At 44.2% G+C, this 18990-nt stretch overlaps 1 protein-coding gene across 1 annotated transcript in view; it reads right to left on the bottom strand.

The window, feature by feature from the left end:
* Positions 1–1548: 1548 nt before the first annotated feature.
* Positions 1549–18990, bottom strand: part of RPN2 (ribophorin II) — a 21656-nt gene continuing 4214 nt past the window's right edge. Inside the window, exons 2-17 of the mRNA XM_038159384.1 lie at positions 18148–18273; positions 17342–17517; positions 16441–16516; positions 15926–16060; positions 13726–13902; positions 13250–13368; positions 12784–12889; positions 10335–10426; positions 10093–10207; positions 9561–9755; positions 8962–9048; positions 8373–8468; positions 7132–7207; positions 6118–6247; positions 4385–4469; positions 1549–1915 (exon numbers count right to left, since the gene is read on the bottom strand). Coding sequence (XP_038015312.1) covers positions 4418–4469; positions 6118–6247; positions 7132–7207; positions 8373–8468; positions 8962–9048; positions 9561–9755; positions 10093–10207; positions 10335–10426; positions 12784–12889; positions 13250–13368; positions 13726–13902; positions 15926–16060; positions 16441–16516; positions 17342–17517; positions 18148–18273 — 1758 coding nt within the window. The 3' untranslated portion in view covers positions 1549–1915; positions 4385–4417. The remainder of the gene's footprint in view (positions 1916–4384; positions 4470–6117; positions 6248–7131; positions 7208–8372; positions 8469–8961; positions 9049–9560; positions 9756–10092; positions 10208–10334; positions 10427–12783; positions 12890–13249; positions 13369–13725; positions 13903–15925; positions 16061–16440; positions 16517–17341; positions 17518–18147; positions 18274–18990) is intronic.

Raw genomic sequence — 18990 nt, 5'->3', positions numbered from 1 at the left:
TGGCATAAAAAGCATATGCAAACATTGGATTGGATAGTGCCAATAAAATCAAAACCCTTTCAAAAACATTTCAGAAAGTGTTTGGGTGATTAAGTCTGTGTGATTAAATGGATGGGTGAGTGTAGCTATTTGGAATAAAAGAGATTCCTCTGGAGGTTCAGTTTGCTTCAAAATGAGGAAACAAATACTCAATCTCTGTGAGATTAAATATAAAAACAAATAAAGCAAATAAAAAATATCTGAGGACTCTAAGACCAAAATAATAAAAACAGTAAGTAGTACAATCAATAGCAACACACACAGCTTAGAGAAGATACATCACAGGGGCACTCCATGATTTCCCTTTTGCATCCCTGCTCTCCTTGGATAACATGCTGCAGCTCTACAGGCACAGGGGAAGTTCTGCCCTAGCACAAAGCATCAGCAGAAAGAATTAGTTACAAAACAAAGCTGCTAAGTGAGCAGTAACAAAATATAAGGCTAAAAAAAATATTTCAGAGTAAATGACTATGAATAGTAGCTTGGTTATTTCTTCTCTAAAACTTCTTTAGTCCCAGAGGACTTGAATGTAGCCTGAGATCTGGTGTTTGAAAGAGTGCAGGGGAGGTCAAAGAAGTTCATTAAACCTCTGTGGGCCCACCCTAATGTTTACACTGAACCAGCAGGTAGGAACAGCTACAAAGAGCAGGAACAGTGAGCTAAGTGTGAGCAACAGTATGGGGAAGAGACAAGGTGGATTTAATAAAGTGGGGTCATGTCTCACACACGTGAAATGCTTCGGAGGATTCAGCTCCACACCCTCTATGCACATGCTTGCTTGCTGATGTAATTTTCCCAGATTTTCAGAAGATATTTGATAAGGTTCCTTTTGCCAAAAGGCCTCTAAAGCAACTACCCTTGACACAGGATGAACAGGAGCAGGGGAGGGAGCAACTGTTAAGTTTTCCATGTAAAAGTTGCTCATCAGGAAGCCTTTGGTTATTACTATCTGTGAGTCCTTCACTAACACCCAAAGCTGCTGCCTCAGCCCTGCTTGGTGGTCCTGAAGGGAGTAATTAGGTGGGAAATCAGTTTGAGTAACTCAAACACAGCCACATGGCAAACAGCAGACACCTGGCTTTTGGTTTCATAGAAAACCAGAAGCAACAACCCCCATCAAACTGGTGTTTGGAGTGAGAAGGTAACTGCCAGAGGCTGGAAAGAAAGTGAAGTCCCCACAGGACCCCCCGAGCTGCTGGGTCAGACACAGCTGCTGGCTCCTCACAAGGCCTGACCCCAAGAGCCCAGAGCAGCTGGGCACAGCCTGGAGCGGGAGAGACAAGCCTTTGGTGGAGAAAGGCAGCCACAGCCTCACCCCAGGGACAGGCAGGAGGGAAGTCCCCCCCAATAAACACAACCCCCAGGGAAAGGACATGAAAGAACAGGAAGCTGCACACTCAGCAATGACTCACACACAAAATTACCCACCTGAAAAAGCTCTTTTCATTCTCATGTGAGCCCAGCTTCCAATCACTGCCTCTGAGACAACCAAAACACAACACCCAGGACCATCCTTTCCTCCTCTTTATTCACAAATCTTTAGGATGAGGAAAGGGCACCTGGGGAAAAAAGCAAGTTTGTATTTTCTTCTTCCTTTTTCTCAAAAAGAAATTCAAATGTCCTGGGAGAAGGGGAGAGGATCCAGGGAAGAAAAGATTTTCCAGATTCATATGAAAAGCACTCCAGTAGCATGAACACAATGATGAAAATAAAGACTTTAAAAAAAGTTTAACTGGCACCCTTTTGACTTAATATATAAAAAAGAATTATCTTCTGCCTTCCTTCTTCTGGCCTTTCAGTTACTCATTTGCTTCTGTTCTGAAAAGATTTGCTTTGTTTTTCCACATTTCTTCCATTCTTCTGGTACTAGTGTGTCCTGGAAAGAAAAATTAAAAAATATTAACTCTTCCAGGCAATAAAGCACTTACTTGGACAGTACAAGCACCCCCAGACTCCTCATTCTCTCTCAAAAGCAGCTCGTTGGAAAAACTTCCCCAAAGCAACTTATCTGAGTGATAAACCAGTACTGCTCTGGAATGGGGGATGGAATTCAAGGAGCATGGAAATGGTCAGAGAAAATGAAGATTAATTTCTGGTGCAAAAGGGATGAATGCACCTATTAAATTACAGAACTGAACAAAAAAACCCCAAAAAACCCCCAAAAAACCCAGGCTGAAGGCAAAGCCTGCAAGTACCTTAACTTCTCCTTTCAACAGGGCTGATCCATCTGCTGGCAATTGCTGGTCCAGGTTAACACAAAGATCTTCATCTCCCCAGGAAGATCAGGCAGGGTTAGCACAGCAAACCCAACCTTTTGAGATCCTTCTGCCTTCCATGATGCCACACAGGCACACATGGCACACACTCTTAACTGACACAGCTGGGGCAGCACAAGACTCAGCAACGAGGAAAAATGCTTGTGACTGCACATGGCAGCAAAATCTAACTTAGGGTTTGTAGATATTGAATCATTTTCAAGATCTTAGGGCCACAGACAGCTCTGAGAGCTGCAGTCCCTCTGCTCTGAGGCAAAGCTGAGGGAGTTGGGGATGCTCAGCCTGGAGCAGTCCCAAGGGAGGCCTCACTGTGGCCATGCAGGACTTGAAGGGGGTTTATGAAAAGGAGTGAGAGGGATGTTTCAGAGAGGCAGATGCAGCAGCGGTTTTCAACTGAAAGAGGGCAGGTTTAGAGTAGATGTTAGGAAGAAATTTTAAACTCACCATGTGGTGAGGCACCAGCTCAGGCTGCCCAGAGAAGCTGTTGCTGCCCCATCTCTGGAATCTGTTAAAGGCCAGGGGGGATGTTGCCCTGGTTTGGATATGATCCACCCTGGCCAGGTGGATGTGGTCTAGTGGATGTGTCCCTGCCTATGGCAGGGGTTGGAACTAGAGGACCTTAAGATCCCTTCCAACCCAAACCAGTCAGTGATTCCACAATCCTCTAGGATTACTTACAGCCCATAAGGAAGGAAGGAGTTAAAATACCAGGCTGAGCAACAGGAAACATGCAGGCTGTGGAGAACACACTCATGAGGCACTTGGTAACAGGCCACTAAAAAGCTGCAAACCACTGGCCCAAAGTGATGTAAAAGAGAAGCATCCACGAGCTTGAACAGCAAACACAGCAGTCAAAAGGACAAGTGACAGCCACCTCCAGTTCCTCTCCAATAACTTCCTGCAGCTTGTTCTGTGCTCAAGTACCTCAAAACGCTCCAGGGAGAGAAAAGACAGCAAAAGGATGTTTTTCTGAGGGACATGGTGCCAAATTTCCACAGGTAATTTCCATGCCACCATCCTGCATGCTCCCTGATCTGCAGACAGGAGCTCTCACCACAGTGCACACCTTTTGTGTGGCACAATCTCCCAGTGCTGGTTTTGATTTGCACCACAAAAATTGGGCTCCATTCAACTCCCCACGACCCTGGAGCACTGACTGTGGATGTGAGGGGAAGCAGATGCTCAGATGTACCTGTGCAGCACATTGTACATTGATTTGTGTCATCACAGGACTCATCCCACAAACTCTTCCTCTTCCCCACAACAAACCAGAGCACTGAACAAGGAATGAAGCCCCCATGCACACACACTCAGAACTGGGCAGTCCTGCCCGCTGCACCACAGTGCACAGAGCAAACTGGGACCTTACCTTTGGGAAAGAAGGGAAACAAAGGGTTTTCTCCTGGCAAAGGGCAATGGAGACCCAGCACATGACTGTATGGAACGGAGGAGGCTGGGAGCTGCTGCTGCCTGAGCCATCATGACCAGTTCAGTCTAATGGGAGGGTGACCTGGGACTGGGTCGTGTTCTCAGCTGAGAGAGGTGGTGCTGACCTGGCTCCTGGCTGCACAGAGCTCTCACCACCCCAAATGAGGACGTAATTCAGCAGGCAGAGTGCCTGGCAGCTGCACAGCCAGAATACTGCAGGAGGGGACAGGGAGTACCAGCAGCAGGGTGGGAACAGCCCCAGTGGCAGCCACTTTGATCATGGTCTCCTCCAGTCAACATTGCTAATAATTTATTTATAGGAGCAATAATATTGTTTTATTTCATCACCTGAGAGCTGCTTGATGTCCACAACAGCATATTTACATGTGCACATATCATCACACAGACTTCAGATAGTTCAGGAAATCACACAAATGCAATTTTAGTCTCAGAGAACACGTCCTGCTAATATGCCAAACCCAGCTGCAGCCAGGGCACCCGAGGACTGATTTAAAGCCCACTAAGCAATGCTGGGGGAAGCAGCTTCAGCTCACATATTTTTTTGTCAAAGGAGTGAGTGATGAGGTGAAATGAAACAGGCAGCATGCCCAGGGAGAGGCAAAATCCAAAAAGGCCCTTACTTCCTGAAGAGCTGGTCACTAGCAAACCCCCTTTTACCGCAGCGTTCTATACTTTGCCAACCTACTGCTCTGCTCTGCAGCGATCCTGCCAAAAGGAGAGAGGGAGAAAGGTTCAGAGAAGACAGGAAGGAAGAAAGCAGCCCTGTTCCAGGAGCCAGACCCAGTGACAGAAATGCAAAAAGCAAAACCAGGCCTTCTGGTAACTTCTGTAACGAGATGGTTCATACAGTCAGCCCCCTTCCCTCTCCTTCCCACGCCTGCTGCTGGCCTCCACAGCTTCACCTCAAAGTGCAATCTGCTTAATTGTCACTGCACTTCAGCATCTCAGACAGGCAGGCACTGCCTTCACAAGAACATGTCTTTTTGAACATTAAAGTCGTGTACAAAGGGTTTAACTTTAGCCTCAGAGAGAAGTTTTACTTTCAAATTTGCCATTGTAGTTGCAGCTTCGTGTCATTTACAGTGAAAAAGCACATGGACACCCCCTGCAGTGGTTTGAAGCAGGAACCAACCACCTGCATCTAAGTGCTAACAGAAGCCCTGGTTGAGCCAAGACACTTAGAAATTTGCTTCATTGTATTATTTCCCCCCAAATCTGTATCTTAGGCAATCTGCACTTAATAACAATGTCTCATTACTCTTTCAATGAAAAAGGAAACATTATTAAATGACATGACAGTCCCAGGGGCAACAAAATTCCCATAGGAAGTTATGCTAACACAATAAAATGCCAGTGGAGAGAGCTGGACATCTGAGGGAGCAAGGCTGAGAAAGCTAGGAGGACAGTATGAAAACGGTTAATTACATTAATCATCCTCCCTGACACAGCCATAAATGTAGAGATGTTTTAAAGAAAAGAAATCAATGCAATCCTCCTGAAAATTATATTATTATGGGTTTTTTACAGCTCTTGTCCTGGTGTTAATAGAGCGTAATCAAAAAGGTGAGACCCCAGGGATGTCTATGCAGGTAGGTATCCAGTAGCTGAAAAAGGGGAAAGTAAGGAAAGCACAGGTATGATGGCAAAGCAGGTCAGTAAATCATCCTCAAAGTCAAATGCTACATCAGTACAAAAGCTTAAGTCCCACATGGAAACTGTGTGTGGCGGAGGTGAAGGAGAGGGAATGGTGTGACCTCTAACCAGGGCACTGCAGCGGCAGTTTGGGTCAGCAAACTGCTGGCTGCCCCCACCAGGGGCACACCAGCCACGAGACACTGTGTGGCAGAAGACAAGTGTGCAGAATGAATCCAACCCAGTGCAGAAAGGAATGCTGTATCCCTAATATCTAGCACAATTTTCCCTGAGTTTGCCAGTGTTTGTTGCCTCTTGTCTGTTGCTGCACAGCTGATAAGCAGCTGCTTCCCTTTTCCCTACAACCACCCCTTAGCTAGAAAAACACAGCAGTTAATGTACTCCCACCTTACCTTCCTCCTCTTAAAACCTTTATCACAAGCAGAGCTCCCAAATAGTTGGGCCTCTTCTACATTTACAGTGGCTTCTATAATCTAACACTATTCTAAGAGCTTCCTTCAGCACACGGCCAATTCTCTCTGCAGGAGCTGCTCCCTGGGGACAGCCCCTCGCTGCCCTGCTCAGATCCAGAGGCAGGGAAGTGGGGCTGAGCAGCCCAGCCTCACACAGGAGGTCCAAGAGCCAAAGCAGTGGTCACTGACACACAGCAGCATCCTGTGACCTCCTCCCCACTGGTGTTAAAGCTCTGTCTCCCCCTTACCTCTTCACAGCTTTCTGAGCCAGCATCCTGTTGCCTGCCAGGAATGTGATGCCACCCAAAATGGCCAAGTACTTCAGAGTCTGGAACATGTTGAGCTGAGTCCAGTAGACATACATGAGTCCCAACATTGCTGGGGAAAAAAAAGAGACAGCCCATGGCTGAAACTGCATTTCAAAGACCAACCATTTGTCATCCTCAGAAGAACTGCATTGCCAGGCCTAAGCATTTGGTTTCTATCTCATCTCTGAAGCTCTGAATGGCAGCTCTAAAGACCACACATTACTGCCAGGGAATGGAGACATCTGGGTTCCCATTCCGGAGTGAAAATGTAACACTGACACCTTGCAACCAACTCTCCTGTGGCAGAATTATGGACGTATTATAGACATTAAGAGCTATTAAAAAGAGGAGGATACCCTGGATTTCAATAGGGGATACTAACCTCACACATCTGTAAGGGCTTACAGCTTTATAAAGCTTCCAAGTAACCTGACTTGGACTGAGAAACACAGTGACATTTGGAAATCAATTCAATGTTCTCCCAACCTGCTATGCTTTTGAAATTCTACCAAGACAGTAAATAACTGTGTAACCAAGGACACAATAAAATGGATGAAAAAATTTGGTTCAGCCAAAGAACCAGAAGTGCTTTTATGGGAAGAGCTTTAAAGAAAAGATGTGGCTTTTCACTGTTGAGAGTCCTGCAGGTCCCCCACTCTCAGAGGATAAACATGCAATAAAGTGTGACCTCTGGAAATAAGAAGTTCTATTAAGTACAGATAAATGGAGTGAGAGAGGGGCCTGGATAATGATGGCTGTTATAAGCTGATGGCCAAAACAGGCTTATCACCATATTAACAATCATGAAAAGCAGGAAGGCAGATGGAAACAAGAGAACAAGTGTTATGCTGTTATGTCATTAGAGTTAATAGACCACAAGCCCATTAACCAGAGGCTCTCATCTGTAACTCCCAGGTGAGGAGGTCAAACACACACAAAGCCTCTGACACTTACCAGCATGTCCCAAGTGAAAAACAATGGTGCTGGGAGCAAAGCTGAAGTTGGAGATGTTGGCACCTATCTTGATCCACTGAAAGGGACAAGAAACAAAATTGGAGTTAAACAGCCTTGTAAACATGAGCTTTTATTTTAAGCTTCAGCATCTTTCAAGCCTGTTGAAGATCTTCAGTGAATTCAGTATATTCTCTACAGAAGCATTTGTTTAATACTGCAAGAGGAGACAGTAGGAATTTTGCTAAAGGCAGCATCGTTCAGTTCCTTTAGTGGAAATGTCTCCTGCTACTTCTGACTGCCCTAATGCAGTTCCTCAAATATCTTAAACTCATGAGAGAAGACTGCTCCAAATTTAAATAGTGAAAAAGAAACAGACATTGCTATTTCTACCCAGTTGAATTCATTTCCATTAAAAATAAAAAAAACCACCAAAAAACAAACAAACAAACAAAAAACCAAAACAAAAAAAAGAAACACCGAATGCTCTCATTTTGGACTCATCCAAAGAGCAGCTATAGATACAAGATATTTGCTCACAGTAACACTTACAGTTTTTGACTACAAAAGATAAAGACATGAAGGGTTGAAAAGAGGAGCAGCAACAATGAGTTTTTTAATTAAAGTGTCATCAACTTGTATATTGTATACTCCATAGACCAGAAGACATGATTGCCTGAACGCTAGTTTCACTGAGACTGGCTAATGGGAGATTACTGCTGGGATCAGTTTCATCTTCCAAAAAAGGAATAATGTAACTTGTCTCAGTGGGATTTTTATTGCATTAGGTTCAAAGCACTGACCTGATGATACAGTGAGTAGCAGGGGACGTTTCAACCAGACACTTAAATGTCCATAAATGGGAATTCAATCTGATAGGATTAAGTAACACAGATTTTGTGATGGATTTATTACATGTGAGGCAGAATAACTGCCTTTTTCCTGTGGAAGTCTAATGTAAGTGTAACTTAATCTGCCCACTGTTATTCACCATCCCCAGCTGAAGCACACTGAAAAAACTTATCCACCTCCTTCAACTTGGCAGCAGTGTCATTCTGCTTTGACTGTAACCTCAAAAACCCAAACCAGACCAGTGCTCTGCACTGACACCTGCTAGCTGTGACTCCAGCACTGCTGTGCCAGTCATGATTAACCAAGAGCTTTAGCAAGAAGTTGAGCTGTCACCTCCTAAGTGACTCTGACTGGATGGGAAGAAGTGTTCTTCTGTGACCCAGTTCACTCACCAAGATGAGCAGCAAAAGCAGCGGGGAGAGAACCAGTGCTGTGAAAGTGTTGGAGACCACTGTGGGAGGCCTCTTCTCAGGTTCCCTGAAGAGGTGCTGCAAACAAACGAAAGCAGCTCATGAGCAGCAGTGTTCCAACAGAGCAGCTCCTCTGCTCCCAAGCTGCAGCCCCAGTGCTGTTCTCAGAGGTTCCTCTGGGTGAGAGCCATTCTTCTTAAGGCAAACACTGACTCTTTAACACAGTGTCTATTCCCGTCTCCGCACGTTTGATTTCTTGCACAGTAACTTTTCCTTGCACTCACAGAAGCACTGGTTAGCTTGACATTAGCCTAGATGGCTGGAATGAAACAGAGACCTTTCTGTGGTGCTTGCCTGGCCAAATTTTCATGTTTGGGTCTTTTCACTCCCACCAGTTGCTCTCTCATAGCTAGAACACACAGCTTTTTTATTCATACACCAGAGAACTCCAACAAACTTCTTTCCATTAAGCAGTAACTCTGGTCTTCCTTTAATTGCATTACTTACAAATAAATGATGATGAGAACACATAACACTAAGCTCTCATCTCCAAATATAATCTTGACTGTACCTGGATTTCAGGTTTGGGAACAAAGAGGTTCTTGGACTGGACTGTGGATGGTGCATCCTCTTCTGGGAATGTGATCACAACATCAGCCTGAAACGAAATTGTGCAGCTTCATGCATTTAGATCTAAATGCATAAAACATATTCCATTACTGTGCTCTATTTCCTTATTTGACAATCTACAATTTACATAATTTTTAAAGGAAATTGAGAAAAAGACACCATATTTTTTAAGAAACAACCTCTCCTAAACAGGGGCAGCAATGTCATTCACCCATCATTAAGAACTGGATTTATTTAAAGCAGAGAAAGAACAGAGAGGTTAAACCTTGAGAGCCTGCTGTGAAATTGCATCAAACCCATAAATCTTCTGAAGTTTCTGCACCACCACATGAGGAAATTAATGTTAATTTCTGCCTTGCTTTGATGTTTACTTAAACCTTGCAATGAACAGCAAACCTCGGAGCCCATAAATGGCCAAAGGATTCTGGTTCACTAAAAAGAACAAAACATTTGAGCTTTTTGCTTCCAAGCCTGTACCATGCCCTGCTGTTAGACTGTCAGTAATGACAAACCCACACCACCCCACTCCCAGCAACATACCACATTCCAAAGGATCGGATTTTCCAGAGTGGCATCTCCAATGATCAGGTAAAGAGTGTAGGTCCCAGAGGCAGAGTCAAATTCAGTCTTCCTTTCAGAGGTATCCAGTTCAAATTTGTACACATTCTTGCTGTCTGGCTCTGCAACAAACACCACCTCCTGGCCAGTCTTTTGGTTGTGAAGTCGAACAAAAGTCTGCAAAGAAGATTGTAACATTCAAGAACTTTTCAGCCAGCAATGTACATTAAAAAAAAAAATAAATCAGAAGTGTGCTTTTACAGGGCAGGTGATGCACACTCAATCTGTGGAGTTAAATACAACACAATACCAGAGCCAGGAGAGGTTTCATTTAACAGACAGACAAAACAAATGAAGTGAATCTCCCAGCTAGTGAGATCAGTGATCTTCACAGTACATGTCAGAAACATAAGGCTTCACAAAACCTATCAAATCTTTTCAAGAGCAACTGTCACATCAGATGCTTCATGATGGAACACCTTGGTAACACAGCAATGACAAAAATTGTCCTAACCTGGTGAGGGATGAGTTCAGCTCCACTGTTCACATCTATCAGCTGGAAGGATAAAGCAAAGTTCTGATGGCTGTCAGCAGTGAATGAGCCCTTGGCTTTGGCTGGGTAAGCTACCCTAGGAGGAAAAAAACCACACAGAACTGAGGTGATTTTCCAAGAGAAGGCCTGGTGCTCAGAGAAACCAAGGCTCTAGTCTAGAGTCAGGGTTGCCCTTCCAGGATCACACACCCCAGCACTTTTACCTGGTTGTTTTTGGTGCAATGCTCTGGTCCTTATCCACCGTAGAAAGATCTACATTAGTAATCCCCACTTCTGTGGAAACTTTTACTTTCAGCTGCAACAAAACACAATAGAAAATTCTTCAGAGAACCCTACATACACCGATTATGGTCAAGTTCATTGCAGATACTTCAGTCCTTCTTCCCCAAAGAGGGTCTTACAACAAAGCCCAAGTCAGAGCCTAACTGCTCAGAAGGATCTACAGCAATTTACCTTCTGGCAAAGCTCCAGCACCAGTCACTATCCCATCCCCTTCCTCCCTGCACAAGCAGCCAGCTCTGCAGACACCAGCTTCTCAGGCATGCTGGAATCAGCTGTCCTTGAGAGAGCTGCTTTGAATGAAACAGTCCAGCTACCCAGATCCAACCAGTTTTCCTTCTGAACTAGCAGAAGCTAGCTATGAAAGATTACATCACATATGATACAGCTTCACACTGCCTGTGCATGTCCTTCTACCTTCTGGACAGCCATTTGAGACAAGAGGTCTCTGGACAGCAACAGTTCTGCCTCTGCTGGCTCCTAAAGCCCAACAGGTTTCTGTTGACTTTATTACCAGCAGGCAAATGGCAAAGCATTCCTGCAGACCTGCACTTTGTCCAGCAAGCTTTCCTGCAGAGTCACAGCATTTACCCCTCAGTGCAGGGCAGCCAATAAGGCCCTGCCATTTATCTCACTCCTCTGTGCTAAGCGCAGTATAAACCCCAAGCAGAGAAATGATTTCCTGCCCTTTCCCCAGCCCCAAACCACAGCCCATTCAGGCACTGAGCCAAGAGGGTTTGACTGACTTCAATTCTTCTCTCAAACATAAGCAGTTACTGCAGTCTGTAGTTTTTAATTAGCACATTTGTTCTCACAGCTTACAAATGCTCCCCTAGAGAATTGTAGTTTCGTTGCCAAGACATTTTTCATCTTATACTACAATTTGTTATTACAGGTTTGCTCATGTGAGCCAGCCCCACACCCTCAGCCTGAAAAATAATTCAGAGAACCTGTAGGAAAAATATGTAAAAACATTAACTAAACTATTCAGGTCAGACTTCAAACACAATCATCTTGGCAATTCCTTTACAACAAAAAAGTGTAATTTAAGAGAGAGGCTACCCCCAAAAATGGCTCCATTAACATGCAGATGATTCAGGCTAACTTTAGCAAAGCCTGCATTTGTTCCAAGATGGGAGCAAAGAAAGATGGACTAAGAAATATTTATTTTTAAAAAGTTGTGTGGAGGCAACTCAGAGCTGCTGCACAAAGCCCCCCCCAGCTGCACAGTACACAAACATCTCTCAAATATTTTAATGCCAGGAAATGTAGTCTCTGCCTGAGTAATAACCCACTGGTTTAGCTCATTACTGTCAAAACGATGGTGCATTAAGGACAATTAATGCTAATAACAGTAAGGAAAAAAGCAGCTCCCCAGCAGTCCTCCCCCGTAACAATGTGTCTTATTAGCAGCCGTTCCCACAAAGCTGCAGTGCTAATACATTCCTGCCGGTGCCTCCCCGTGCCAGCCCCAGCTTAAGCAGGACAATCCAGCCCCTTCTGACAGCCCTGAGAGCCATTACTGCTCCACTGACAGAGCCAATTTGATACTCAGAGTAAAGGTCAGCGGTTGTGTCTTCCTCCACTCCAAGCTAAATATGTTGGAAGACTTGAAATGCTAATTGTTTCCTTAAATAGGTGATTGAGGGCAAAAATTAACCTCTTTGGAGAAGAGCATTCTCAGCTGTTGACACTGGGGTGACTACACGAACAGTCAGAGAGGTCACATTCCTCTCACTGTAACAAACTTGAGGAAATGAAAACTCCAAATGTTTATATAAAGCTGCTCTTCAGAAAGGTGTGGTCTAACAGTTTTTGTCACCGAAAAAGGGCTGTGTGCGCATGAAAAGAAGACTTCATCTGCTTTGGTCACTGCTTCTCCACTACAAAATCTTCACCACCCACACAGTTTGGAAATGCCAAAAGACCCCCTTGACTCTCTCCTAGGGCTCTAGAGCTTATACAAACAGACAACAAGAAATGCTCAGCTTCCACACAGCAGGCAATCCCCAGACAACTGAGAGCCAAGCCCTGAGATTTATGGGCTCCACTCTGGAATGCTCTGAAGAACTAACACTTGGTAATCATTTGTGCATATCGACTTAGGGCTGCCATATAAACACCTCCAAGTTACCCTTTGTTCATACACTGTCAGATCAGCATCTAAGTGATAAGACAGGTTTGAAATTTACACAAATCCCTTTTGATCATGTATTAATCTGGTTACTGGCCGTAATCCGGAGTCAAAATCCAATGCATTATAGAAAAGCATGTGATAATTCCATACAACTGGCAACATCTTTCATAAGTATAAATAAAAAGCTGTTTCAGTGAATAGGCACAGAATGAAAATACATCAAAGAGCACACCCACCTCCACTTTGTTAGCAATAAATCGCTTATCTCCATCTACACTGATAGAGAAATCATAATATCCACTAGCAGGTTTCACATTCATGAAGTTCAGCTCAAAGAAATCTCTGTAACAAAAAAACCCCAAGGTGTTAAGAAGCCTCCAAATATGCTCCATTAAACAGGTAAACAAACACAGCATAAAGCTAACATTGCTAAGTGCAGTAGGAAAAGAATTCTTCAAAGCTGGCCAAAGTCAAAAAGAACACTGGAATTTCCCACTCCCAGTCAAAAGAAAAAACAGCAGAAATTCACCATCACCACCAAATGTGATCAGTCACTCCACACTAACAAAAGACAACCACAGCATTTTGAGCTTTCTATCACAAACATTTCTCTGGTGGAAAAACACTTAACAGAAAACAAAGTCCAACATTGCTTAAATAACACCTACTTGCCTTACTCTGAAAATAATCTTATTTTCTTACCCAGAGAGAGTAAATGGTAGCTGTTGAAGGACAGTGGCTTTGCTAGACACAGACTTAGCTTGGTCAAGCTTTACAGAAACTTGAGTCAGTAGCTGGGACATAACATTGGTCACTTGAAGCTACGAGAGAAAAACCAGCATTTCAATGAGACTTGGCCCAGAAGGAATGCAGGAGCACAGACAACTCAGTACCCCTCCGTGTTACACACCCAGAGCTCTCCCCTGCTCAGCACCCCAGCCTCCCTGCTTCTTTCTAACACAAGAGGGAAGGTGAAGAGCTGACTTCCACATGATGTGTTCTTGAGGCAGTGCCTGGTATATCCAAGTTCTTAAGAATCCCTTCACAAAAGCACTACAATCCCAGATCTGCTGGAGCCTCAGCCACAGAGCTAAAAGTGAAAGACATCAGCTTACACTTTGAGCCAGCCAGAGCTACACCACCACAGACCGAGGCAAGATCTGGGGCTAAGGCCTTACCCTGAGCAGGGGCTGGTGGTGAGACACAGCTGCAGGCCCGTCAGGGACAACGATGACGGGCAAGTGGAAGCGGTTCTGGGACAGGGCACCTGCAGCACGAGCAACGCTGAAGGCCTCCGAGAGGGTCTCAAAGTTCTTCTTGCTAAAAATGGCATTCATCAGCTGGATAACCTGATCCTGAAAGAGGAAAAGCCAACCACATATAAGCACCAGCAGCTTCCCACAACACTGCAAACTGGCTGAGTATTATGTTATTAAAGAAAACATCATTCATAAAAGATTGTTTAATTTTCCATTTGCTTTAAAAACAGCTCAAATTATGAGGCAACCCAAAAATTATCTACCTTTGGAATTTCATGTGCATTCTTATTCTTGGCTAGGAGGCTCCAACCACAATGGCTGGAACTGTCTCAAGAATTTGGAAAAGCAAAACATGAATCCACCTCTGCAAATGATGTGTTTCAGAGTAAAAAGATGTCATCAGCTCAACTACCCAGACTGCATGTGGCTGCAAAAAGACAATTTGGCTGCAAGAGCTGCACAACTGTCCTCACACAGTGCAGCAGAACCAGGCTTGATGCCCTGGCTGGGAAGGTCATGGAATAAATCACCCCAATGGCTCTGGAAGGAGCCAGCTGAGGCCCATGCAGGCTTATCCCCTGAGGCTCAGCAGTGCCCTCAATCTAAGAGGATTAGCTTTAAAGCAGTACCACCAGGAGCACAGAGCCAGCTCTGCCTTTGGGATGTGCCAAAGCTAATTTGTTCTCTCCAAAGCAGTGGTGGGACAGCATCCCCCCAAGGCTGGTTTTGCAGGCTGACTCAGCAGGGTTAGGGCATCTGCACCACTCTCTGCAGATTATTCACTACCCCTCGTTATTCAGCTTCTTCCATCACTCCCTGCTAGTCTGGAAAACAGAGGGATTGGCCACCTGGACTTTGATCCAAATCAAGGATTTCAGGCTAAATTCCAATGAGAATGAGTACAATCAAAGACAATCCCAAATAAAGCAATAAGGATACAACTTAGTGACCTGCAAAGAACACTTCTAAACCAAATCCACTGCACATCAAGTTTTCACCCTTCTGTTTGTACCAGTGAACACCAAACAACAACACAACTAGAGAAAGCATCCAGACAAATGCTGCAAAACTCCTGCAGTGTTTTTCGTGTCTGTGGAGGGCATGGCACTACTGCAGACCCTAATCAGCAACTGACATTCTCACTGAACTTGTGGGGGAAAAAACCCAGGGAGTTATTTTTTTCAAACACTACATGTTATTTTTTAAAGACAGTTTTGTGGCATTCCAAAGACACAATTTAACAGAGATAAAGCCTCGAGCCCCAACAGCAGCACTTCTGAAAGCACAGCTTTGAAAAAAACTAAACCATTTCCCTTAACTGGTCATTTTTTAAAGCACCATTTTGACGCTGACAGTTTGAATTGCACGTGGCAGAATCACCACCTCAAAAATGACATCAAAATTACTTTGCATTAGTCTGTTTGGCAGCAGTGTGGAAAAGAGCCAGCACTGAACTCAGATGTCTTACACTGGCTTCAGTCTTAACCCTGCCACTTTGGCTCGTGCTTTAGGGAGCTGCCATTCTCACTCCTAAGTACATCTAACTCCATTAACTTGTGGGGGGAAAAAAAATCAAGTGGATAGCTTGCAGTGATGATTTCTGGCTTAACCAAGACCAAAAGAAATTTCCAGCAGTCTTTTATCTTAGACAACAAGTTTTTTCATCTGGATTCCTGCAGGCACAAGGTAATGTTGTCTCTCTTTTGGGCACTCCAAACTGGGGTGCCTGCATTTCCTCACAGATAAGCAACATTTGCAAAACACCTTGAAATGCTGGAAAGTGCTGCAAGTGCCAAATACCAGAACAAACTCTGAAACAAGGGTTTTTTCAGCACCATGTCTCAGTAAAGAAAAACTAAGCTTCACTTGCAATTTCCTTCTGTACACTTGAAAAAGGAAAAACCCAACAAATCCAGCCTATGATCTTTAAGTTGGAATTTCCTCTTGGGTTCTGTTTCCTAGCATTCCTTCACAATGTCCCTTTTCATCGGGTGTGCTCAATACTTCTCCCAGTAGAAATTCTACCCAGTTCCACCAGGCTCTGGCACTGCACCACAGGGACTGAGCAGATCCTTTCTGGGAGCTGGAGTGTGCAAGGAAGGAAAGGGCAGGTACACACCTCCTTTATTGCTGGCTCTGTACCCACATGGTCTGACAGCTTATAGGCAGCAGCAACAAACAGGGCAGTAGTCTCAATTCCTTCTTCAAACTGCAGGTAAACTCCACCCAGGTCATCCAAGCGAGCGACAAGATCCTGACAGAAAGAGTTATTAAAATTTAAATTGCATTCTAGTGGATCCACAGAAGTTACCTCTGCTGTTAGGTCTTTAATCAAGAATTATCTGAATGGGATCAATGATATATTTTGTAATAGTTATTTAGAAACAGGAAGAAAGAAAATCCTCCAGCCTTTAGCGGATTTAATTATATGTAAATGTCAGGATTGTCTATTTTTCAGTCCACTGTGAAACAGATAAAAGTCCAAGAACTATCTGCTTGAAAGCCAAGCCACATCATGCATGCAGACAATTAGCCAGGCTGGTTTTTCAGTTTGTTTTTCACATTAATACATCTCTTAGTTCTAAAGCAATCTAGCAAATTCCTGAATAATTACAGAGCACAGTGTGTTCCTACCTCAATCTCCTCAACAATGCTACTTAGATCTGCCTGCTGGGACAGGTAAGATGCCGTCTCCAAAGCCTGGATGGTTCTTCAACAAGAACAAACAAAACCAAACAAGCATGTGATTATTCTTCCTTAAAAGCCAAACACCATTTAAATCAAAGCAACTGCATTTTCTATTCTGAATGAAGTGTAAAACAGCTGTTCCTGCCTTCAGTTCACTCGAGAGAATGAATCTGAAGTGAATTAGTGTGAACTTAGCATTCATTACAGAGTGTCACTTTAGCTGCATCAGAGCTGCAAGGAACTCATAGACTCAACGGCAGAGCAGAGAACAAACTGATCCCTGCAGAGCACAGATCCCAGACTCGCTACTGAGGCTTCCAGGAATCCACTTTTTTAGTCAACAAAGCAAGTTTTAAAGCCTCCCTTTCTTCCCCATCCCTGTTGTCTTGTTTCACAGTGAAACAAATTTTTTTGGTGATAAATGCCAAGATTCCTTCAGCTCACTGGTACATATTTTCCAGCTCACAGTGCAGGCACCCCAGACTACAAACAGGGCTGAGAAAGAGCATTAAGTCTGCTGCAACCATAAATGACACAGAATCATGGTTGGTTGTAAAGTAAAAATTCTGTTGTCAATCCTTTTAAGACTTTTTTTGGGATACCATCCCTTTACTGACCATTATCCTTGAACTAAACTGAATATATAAGCTCATTTACAAAATCAGCCCCAAAACATGTATTTCCTTCCCCCTGAGGAACAACAATGAACTGGACAAATACACCAAATGAAAACACAGCACCTACTCTACCACACCTATATTCCAATTATTAAGCAGTAAAATAGTCTTTAATTCAAACCCCAGCAGCCTGGAGGACAAACACATGACTCCTCCTGGGTGAGACTTACGCCAGCACGCTCTCCTCCTTGCTGAGCCGAGCAGAGAGAGCGCTCAGGGCTTCCTGGGATGCCAGAGGGAGGCCAAAGCCACTCAGGGCACCAACAGCGTGGAAGATCTGGGTGACTGAGGAATCCTCGCTGACGGCTGCCAGCAGCAGCTCCCTGGTCTCGTTTGAAATGGTGACCTGAGGAAGAGCACAGGGATTCACACCTGGAAAAACACGGTCTTCAAATCACCACTGACTGCCTCCTGGAGCAACACTAGATCGGTGAACTCCTATAAGCTTCTGGGAAAAATCCTTTTATCATCAGTACTTTTTAGTTTAATTGATGAAATCCTTAAGTTTTGCTGTCAACCATCAGGTCAGGATAATCCATTTGGATGCACCCTGGTAACCTGCTACAGCTTTTCACTGTGCAGTAGCCAGGGGCATTGATGACAGACAGGGCTTGGGTAACCCACCCCAGCTCAGCAAGGGTGGTCTGCATCTGCATCCAGCACCCAAACAGTCTGTCACCCACATCAAGAGCTTCCATTGACACAGTCCTGAGGGTTCCAGCAAAATGTGCTGCCTTTTTTCTTAGCCATCAGTGTTTAATTAACAAACACCCCCTCAGAATTACCTGGACCAAACACTTGTGTTAGATATTTATACTTTGCCCTGTGGAGAGCACGCCCAAACATTTATTTATCTAAGGCACAACAGAGAACAATCCACTAAAAGAAAGTAAAAGTTATACATAAAACAAGCCAAAGAAAAATATCAAGGCAAGTATTTCCCTGTTAGTATCTGTCTGCAGAGCTCCACACTCACCTCACAGCCTGACAGGACCTGCATGGACTGGGCAGCATAAAAGAGGGATTCAACACTGCTGGAGTCCACATGAGATTTGATGAACTTGCACGCAGCCTGTGCAGAAACAGAAGCTAACTTAAACCACTGAGAGGAGATTTAGATCATACCCTAAGACAATTCCATGAACACCGTGCATTTTTATACCCCCCAGATCCTACTCTGCCAAGCGCTGCACAGAAACAAGGGGGGTTCCTCCTAAAGGACATAGGAATTTTCACATAAGCTCTACTGCAACCATAACTCAAACCTAAATTGAGTATAATTATAAAGACTATCAAAGTTAAAGTCTAACAGGTGTATTTAGTAGGGCAAACCTTCCACGACAGAGAAGAGATGAACAGAAATGGTGCAGGTGAGCTTCCTTTCCAGCTGTACATCACCATCATTAACGGATACAAATACAGAATTTCAAAGAGTGCAGAGAGAAAAGTGGGGCAAGCAGGTACAGCATGAAGGCAAGCCATGGGACTAGCTGTTAATTTGTGTTAACTGACAGCTGGATAGACGGATCACTGGGATGCATTTTAACCAGAAAATAACCAAAAATTTAACTGCTCCTGAATTCAGCACTTGAACTGAAACAAACTAACGGGAGCTCTATTTACCAGTACAGTGCACCAAATGTGCCCCGGGCAGGGAACTTATTCACAAGGCAGTTAAACAAATTGATATCCTGAGTAATACCACCACGGGCCGTGGAGGAGCGAGCCCTGAAGGCAGCATTCACAGGCAGGGAGTGTAAGCGAGCCAGGGCCACGCTACTGCCCGCACAAAGATTCAATTTATCCAAAAAACACATGA

This window comes from Motacilla alba, chromosome 20 (genome assembly GCF_015832195.1).
Source record: "Motacilla alba alba isolate MOTALB_02 chromosome 20, Motacilla_alba_V1.0_pri, whole genome shotgun sequence".
NCBI classification, from domain to species: domain Eukaryota; kingdom Metazoa; phylum Chordata; class Aves; order Passeriformes; family Motacillidae; genus Motacilla; species Motacilla alba.
The sequence above is the reverse complement of the archived record's forward strand: the minus strand, read 5'-3'. Positions and strand labels throughout refer to the sequence as shown.